This window comes from Hipposideros armiger, unplaced genomic scaffold, assembly GCF_001890085.2.
Source record: "Hipposideros armiger isolate ML-2016 unplaced genomic scaffold, ASM189008v1 scaffold_457, whole genome shotgun sequence".
NCBI classification, from domain to species: domain Eukaryota; kingdom Metazoa; phylum Chordata; class Mammalia; order Chiroptera; family Hipposideridae; genus Hipposideros; species Hipposideros armiger.
In genome coordinates, this window is record NW_017731807.1 from 632,612 (window position 1) to 640,535 (window position 7,924).

General features: G+C 49.4%; 1 protein-coding gene and 1 long non-coding RNA gene across 5 annotated transcripts in view; one reads left to right on the top strand and one right to left on the bottom strand.

The window, feature by feature from the left end:
* PIK3R6 (phosphoinositide-3-kinase regulatory subunit 6) overlaps positions 1-6,230 on the top strand; it is a 65,627-nt gene extending 59,397 nt beyond the window's left edge. For all 4 annotated transcript variants that reach the window (XM_019665970.1, XM_019665971.1, XM_019665973.1 and 1 more), the window contains 2 exons: positions 4,648-4,760; positions 5,357-6,230. In XM_019665970.1, the coding sequence (XP_019521515.1) occupies positions 4,648-4,760; positions 5,357-5,510 (267 nt within the window). In that variant the 3' untranslated portion in view covers positions 5,511-6,230. The remainder of the gene's footprint in view (positions 1-4,647; positions 4,761-5,356) is intronic.
* The window catches only part of LOC109395141 (uncharacterized), a 27,590-nt gene extending 20,262 nt beyond the window's left edge, over positions 1-7,328 (bottom strand). Inside the window, exon 1 of the long non-coding RNA XR_002126578.1 lies at positions 7,193-7,328. This is a non-coding gene — a long non-coding RNA (uncharacterized LOC109395141). The remainder of the gene's footprint in view (positions 1-7,192) is intronic.
* Positions 7,329-7,924: the final 596 nt, after the last annotated feature.

The window sequence follows — 7,924 nt, forward strand, 5'->3', positions numbered from 1 at the left end:
GCATGTGGGCGCCCAGCGGGTATGCCAGCTGGCAGGGCCTCTGTAACGAGTTACCCAGCGACGGTGCTGTGTGGCCCGGGCCCCGCCCGCGCCCCCATGCACGTGAGTCGGACCCTGCCGGCTTTATTTCTCGGCACCCTCTGAGTCTTTAAACTCCCTCAATCTGTGAATTCTGAGATACCACTTTCTTGTAGTTCTTCTTATGCATGTCTGATTGTTACTTTTTAGCCTCTTTCCCTGGACCCTTCGTCCTAAAGCAGTTCCTTAAATAGCTACTGTTCTCTGCTTCTCCCCATGGGGCCCCCTTCTCTTCTCATTTCCTGGACTGTCAGACCCCTTATCCAGTTTTAGTCCACTTTGTTAAGGATGCCGAATCTGTATCTCCTGCTCTGACATTCACCCCGAGTTTCTGACTCCTACATTTAGCTAAGTTAGCATGAACTCAGTGTCCCACAACACCCCAAACTCAGGATATTCAAAACCAAAGCCAGTGCTTTGTAATAGGTAAGAGCTCGCTAGAGCCAGACTGCCTGGGTTCAGATCTTGGCTGTGCCATTTACCACCTATGTGACTTTAGGCAAGTTACTCAAGCTCTCTGTGCCTCAGTCTCACTATCTGTAAAATGGGGATAATAACAGTGCCTACCTTATCTAATTGTGGGGATTAAATTGTTGTAATATGTAAAGCTCTTTAGAAGAGTGTTTGGCCAAGTCAGAGCTATTAGGTTGTTGGAAAAGTCATGACGTACTTTTTCTGTTTTTCATTGCAAAAATGCGTCATGACTTTTCCGACAACCCAATATGTGTTAGTGGCTGTTTTCATGTCCTCCCCTCCTCTCCTATGTCCCATCTCTCAATTAATGGTGCCATCATCAACCAGTCACCTCTGCCAGAGACCTAGGAGTCATCTCACTTGCCTCCTCTTCCTCCCTTCCCTGTATCCTGCTGGTTTTCTCTTTCAAACATTTCCCTTCCTCTCCATCCACTTTCTTCAGGGCCAGCCAGGTTAACCAACCATCCCAATTTGCCCAGAACTGAGGGGTTTCCTGGGACATGGGACTTTCAGTGCTAAAACCAAGACAGTCCCAGGCAAACCAAGACACGTTGTTCACCCTCAGTCTAGACCTTCATCCATCCCCTTTTCCTGGACAAATGCAGTAGCCTCCCTGATATCACTCCCGTGCTCCTTAGGTCCATCTTCCACATCTCTGCCCAAGTGATCTTTCTAAAGCAGAATTTGGACATGTCACTCTATGCTTAAAACCCCTCCGCCATTTTCCATTCTCCATGGCAGAAGGACAGAAAAACTCTTCAGTGTTGCATAGCTTGGCTCCTCCTCCTCTCCCTCCTCAATTCCGGCCACCCTTGCAGGACCTTTCCACTGTGGCATTTGGAACTGTTCCAGCAGTCACACCCCTGTACCTTGGCTCATGTGCTTTGCTTGTCCTGAAACATCATTCCTCCCTTCCTCTTCCCCATCTTCCTTTCAGAATGCCTATTTCTCCTTCAAGATGAAACGCAGGTGTCAACTCCCCCTGGAGGCCCTTCCTGATGCCCTTCCCATTTCCCTCCATGTTCTCCACCCCACCCCACTCTCCACCCCCTGGTAAGCTAGGCGCCCCACCTCTGTGCTCCCAAAGAGCCTTGGGGACACAAACGCTTCCATTGCAACTCCATAAATGACATGATCTTTGGTGTCAATGGACTGTGAGCTCCCTTCACTCAGGCTCTTGTCTGAGTCTTCCTTATTCTCCTCAGCACTCAGCATGGTGTCTGGCCTACACCAGATGTTTGCTGGGTCAGCTAGTCCATCCTCTACCCCTACAGGACCTCATCCCGAACAGAAGCTCACTTTTTCTGAAGCAGCCTATCCACGGTAGGAGAGCCCTGATTAGCTGGTAGGTCTGCTGCATTGAGCTGAAATCTTCCTTCCCACAGGATAGCTCCGTATTGAACCTGTAAACTCCAAGGTGGACCTGTTTACCCTGATGTAGTTCCTCTTTCAAAGTCAGTTCCTTATAATGGTTTCTGTTTTTAATGATCTCTTTAAACAACCTGGTTGTGGGCTTTTTGAAAATCTAAACTATCGCCCCGGCAAGTTCCCTTTTTCTCCTGCACTGACTTGCTGAGGGAAATTCCAGCAGCTGTGCTTTCCTCTTTGAACCCAAGGTAGGTGCATGCGCGTGTTCCATCCAGATGGGACAAATGATAAACACTGAGCGACAGGGGGCGTTCGTGGTGAGCGAGAATGAAGGTATTCTGGGCTCTGAGAGCAGCAGGGCTTGGGTACTGTGGCTCGGTGAGTTTAAGGGGCAGCAACAATATTATTTAGGCTGGATTGTAATTTTGATATAGAAAAGTAGTGACAAATGAATGGTAGAATTGGGGTGTGGAAGGCAGGAAACTGCCAACAAAGAACAACTAGCAGCATTTTACTCATCCCCTCATGAGCTAAGTCTGGGACTCTGCAAATTCTACATCTAATCTTTTCAACTGACCTCACAGGCCAAAGCCAGGCAGGTCGTCTGCGTCTAGTGGTGCAGACCACAAAGAGGAATGAAGGCATCTGCCTACACGGCGGGCAGGTAGGAAGAGGCCCCAAGACTGCCTCTGATTATCTAGCGGGCAGGGCCATGGAGGCCCAGGTCCTGCCAGGAGACACCAAAAGCAGCCTGAGGCAGTGGCAAGAATACTGGAGAGTCAGGGAGCTGGGTCCCACACCTAGCACTGTGAGACCTTCCATGGGTCACAGTCAATCCTTCCAGAAGTCTGTCTCCTCCTCTGTGGGAACCTTGAGTTTCCCTCACCGGCTGGGTCATTTCAGGTGGGGTATTTCCCATACCATAAACTGAATATCCTGGCTTTCCCCCAGCCCCAGCTCACCAGGACTTCTGCCTCTCTGCTGTCTCTCCAGCTATTTCTGGAAGGTCATGGATGACATCTGAGTGTTCATGATCACCCAGCTAGCTATCTGGCCCATTTCCTCTTGATTCCATGGTCCCCTCTCCCCACCATACCTGCCCACCATGACAGACAGAGCTCCAGGGCACCAAAGCTGCCACAGGTTCTGTTGCACAGCAGGGAGAAGTCCCCTCTCCCTTTATGTTACCCTCTGTCTTAGAAAGCTTTTGGTAAATCTTTCTGACTTGACTCACAACCCACGAGTTCAGACTCACATGAGTCTATAGAATGATGGTAGGAGAGGGTTTGGGCTGAGGAATAAAAGAATCCACAGTGGGTTCCCCTTCTCCTCTGACAGTTGAGGTCATTATTCATGCCTAGCTTCTTCTTGAAGAATTATAATTAATAATAATGATAATAAACAGTCAACACTGATACAGTACTTATCACGTCCCAGGCACTTAACATACAATGTCTTTTTAAATCTTCACAATAGCCCTGCAAGGTAGTTACTGTTATTACTATATATTTTTTTCTAAATAGGAGAGAAATAAAAGCACAGAGTGATTAAGAAACATGTCCAAGGTCACACAGCTAATAAGCGCAGAGACAGGATTCAAACCTGGGCAGTCTGGCTGTAGAGTCTGTGCTTTGACTCTCCTCCTGGGAGATTTTTGCACACTCTGCCTGTAGATTTCTGGCTGGCCTACCCCACTCCACAAAAGTGCAGCAGAAATGCCGGGAAATGCTTGACCCCCAGTTTAGGCTGCTGCGAGTGCCTCTGCTCTTTAACAATGAATACCTAGATTAATTAGCTCAGTGGTTCTCAGCCCTGCCCACAACAGGGAGCTTATTTGAAAAGGCCCATATCGGGATGGACTCCAGACCACTTAAATCAGATTCTCTACTTTTATGTTTTGAAAGATGATTCTTATGAGCAGCCAGGGTTGAGAACACTTGGATGAGATGGATTGTAAGGCCCTAGCACCTCCAGTGTTCTGTGGTGGTGAATCACCCAACGCTAATGTCTGCATGTGGATTGGACCAGCAACCTGGAAAAGCTCTCTGAAGTCCCTACCTGGAACCCAGGCAGCTCCAATTCTCTACCCAGTGGGACAGGGCCCCTCAGGAGCAGGCCACTCAGGTCGGGGGTTAGAGGGCTGCCTGGGAGATGCTTTCCTTTGGCTCTGGGTACTTTCTAGAGAAGCCACACAGGGTCTTGGGGTGTAGAAGGCTGGAACACCTTGCTTCAGGTTCCCTGTGCAGAGGATGGACTACCTCCACCTATATCTGGCCCCCAGAAAATTCCATGGTACAAACTGATAAGACCTGATAATGAGTAATACGTGTAGGTGGCTGCTTTCTAGACCCTGATTCTGACACATATAAGTAATTTTGTATGTAACCCAACACAGGACTGAGGTCAAGACTTATAAAATTCCACCCATGATATACCTAGCATATAGGAGGTGCTCAGGTAACTTGATAACCTGGCAAGCACTAGCCACAAGCTGTGTTCAAAATTAAGGACAACAGATTGGGGAAAGAGCCGCAGAAACAATGAGACCCAGGGCCAGAGCAGCCTAGAGGCAGTTTCTGCAGGATTGTCACTGCTCCAAGTCCTTTGCAGGAAGACAGCCAGGGACCCCATGTGCTGGACTGAAGAAACACACCACAGACTAGGATGGAAGAAACTGGCAGGACCATCTGTCACAAAGGTGACACGTGAGCTATCTCTTTGTTGCAGATGGTGACAAACACCTTCCAGACGGCCCACATCCAGGTCCAGAGCCAGGAGCAGAGGCTACTGACACTATTGCTGGACAAGGACCATCGGCGAACTTTCAGGGATGTGGTCAGGTGAGGCTGGGCCTGTCATCCCTAGGACTCCATGCCTTATGGGGCAAACCTAAGCAGCAGCCAGCCTCATCATCTCCTGACTCTAGCCCAGGACGTCTGGCCAGAGGCAGATCCTGTGGCCAGGCAGTGTCCCTAGTGGGCACAGACTTAGGCCATTGCCCTGTGACTTGAACACAGGAAGAAGGACAAATGAACGGCTGACCCTGGACAGCTGCTGATATTTTAAAGTTTCCTGAGATGCCTCTATGAACAATAAGTCTGCAGCCCTCCTGATCCAACCCCCGGTGCAGGCACTGGCCCCTCCAACACAGGCTGACCTACTGTGGCAGCTGTGCCCCAGTTAACATGACCCTTACGGGTCTCCCCTGGGGAGGTATATTGGGGTAAGGAAGGTAGACGCAGTGACCCAACCAGGCATGTCCTCCTCTCCCAGTGTTGGCTCTAGGTCCAGGGTGATCTTTCTTGTCCTGACCCTTCCTCTTCCCTCTGTTGGGCCCCCTCTTCTATACTCTACAATACAGGGGCTACCTTTAAAATACCTGGGAAGATTTGACCTCTGAGATTGGTCTCCTGAGCTGGCCTTTATCTATCCACAGATTCGAGGTTGCTTCCTGCCCAGAACCATGTTCCGGGGCCCAGAAGTCCAAGGCGCTATGGCTCAGTTCACAGCAGCAGGAGCTGGAAAGGACTAAAGCCAAGCCCAAACCTCTTCTAATGCCCATCAACACGTTCTCCGGCATCGTCCAGTGAGCCTGAAGGAGCAGTGGAAGTGCTGACTCTGAGAGCCACCGGCCCCAGAGGAAGGATACACTAAGAACCAGCGAGTGCCCAGAGTACAGGAGACTGGCTGTGGGGGGTGCTGGAGCAGGGCCCACACGACGGCCCAAGGAGGGCCCAGGCAAAGCTGTGCACACACAAAGCCCAGTTCCTTGCACCAATGTCCACTCCTGCGTTGATTTTCAGTTCCCACCTCTCCCACTCAAGCTCCCCACCCAATCCTTAAAGCCAAAGTGAGAGCTGCTGTTCTGTCCAGGGCCCTGTGGCCTGGGGCACTATGGGAAGTAGGCAGATGCAACTACATCACCTCCTCCTGAGCCTGCTCCCTTCCCTCACTTAGGCCTCTGCCCACCTCACCCACTCCCAGGCAGGCCTTCTCTCCTGGTTGAGAGGAAAGTGTCAGATTCAATAAATGCACACTAAATTGTTCCTGCTTTTATCTAATACCCAGCAATATCTGTATTTTAATAGAGATTGGGGCGGTACTTAATCTAACCTAATGAATTTGCTTAGGCCACGTAAGAGTTTTGTGACGTATTTACTGGTGTGTTCTGTCTACCTGCCCACTCCTCTCCTCGTTCACATTGACTCAGGGATTCCTGAGCAGCAGTGTCCCAAAACAGAGGTGGAAATGCAAGCTAGTTTCAGAGAAACCAGAGATTAAAGACATCAAAATTCTTGGCTTTTGAGTTCAAAAACTTACACCCACATGTAAAACAGGGAAGATCAGTGACACAGAACCAGTTCCTGGACCCCAGGACTAGGGGTGGGGTGGAGGAGAAAGTAACAGAGAGAACATAAAGGCTTGACATGAGTCCATCTCTATCGCCTATTGGAGTCCCCAGCTATTTCATGGGGTCGAGGTAGGGGTGGAAGAAACCTTTTTGCATTCGGGGGTCCAAGAGTAAAGAAGTAAGCACTTCACCTTTGGCCTCATTGGCCTGGGAATGGGGGCAAGTCCCAGAGCACATTCTCAATGCCTAGGGCAATAGTGTAAGAGGGGCTGCTTGGGGTGTCTAGGTAGATGGGCCCAAGGGCAGCCTTAGAGCGAGTCCCTGTGCCCCCATAGGGCATGAGGAGTAGGTGAGGTTTTCTCAAGTAATTGAATGCAAACAATCCCTAAGGGTCTGACAGTAAAAGGGAAGAGGTGCAGCTGTGAGTGGCAATAGGGACCGCAGACCAGAACCCCAGATGATGGACACCAGCATGGCGGAGTGCCTGCCCCTCAGTAGAGATCAGCCCTGGACAGGTGAAGACAGAGGAGTAGATGGATGTGAGGTCCTCCACTGACGTTGCAAAACCCAGGGAGGAGAGAGACTAGAGACAGCCCTCAATGTACGTGAGGTGGTTTTAAACCAGAGTGACTGATATCACTGAATGTACTAAGTGAGTTTATCTGGAAGTGGCTAGATTATTTTTCTGCCACTGCAGTAATATGAACTGATTCGTATCAATTTGGGCATTCATAGTTTCAAGTTTCTTTAAGTAAACATTCACAGAGTTTACTGGTTGTTAGAGTTAGGTTAGGGCTCTGGGCCTCCTCCCCCAATGATCTCTCCACCAGCTTGCAATGAAAGCAAGTCCTAGACCAAACTCTGTTGCACATACACCCCCCAACTCCCCACCCCCAGCCAAATTAGGTGCTCTGAACAAACCTGGCATGGAAAGTTCTCTGAATCAGTGGCTGGACACTGGAGCATCTTGGAGTAAAGCCTATGGCACCATTCTGAAGGCTTTAGACTCCGTTCGCCTAGGGAAGAAATGCGCCAAAAAATTATAACCAACCCATGTGACTTGGACACCATACATTTTGCCAGTGAAATTTTGCTAATATCTATCATACTAATGAATGAAGTCACTTTTGCTCTAAGATTGTTGAAGTGCTAGTATTTGCTGCCTCTGTGGTGTGGCTTTTTCATTAAATGTTAGCTAACCACCCCTGGAGTGTGTACTCCCAAATTGGATGATTTAGGTGTAGATTAAAACTACCCGTTGCTTCCTGCCCAGCATACTGTTTCGGGGTCTGGAATGGCGACCTGGATAGGGTGCTGGAGTGACACTCCAAGACAGCCCTCAGCTGTCAGCCCTCTCTGGGGATTGTCCCAGCTGAAGAAAATTGTGTCACCCAAAGTCATGCCCCTTCTAGGGGGAGCTCACAATAAAACAGCTCTAGGCCCTGAGGACAAAAATAGCTGCCTTGCTGGAGCTTTGATTCTGATGGAAGCAGACAATAAATAAGATAAACACGTGAAATAGAAGCGGGTGGTGTGTTGGATAGTGAATAATATGTACTATGGAGAAAAATAAAGTAGGGAAGAAGAGTGTGCGAGTCTGGGGAGGAGCTGGGATTTGGTATTTCAATGAGGGTGTACTGGGACGGTCCCTGA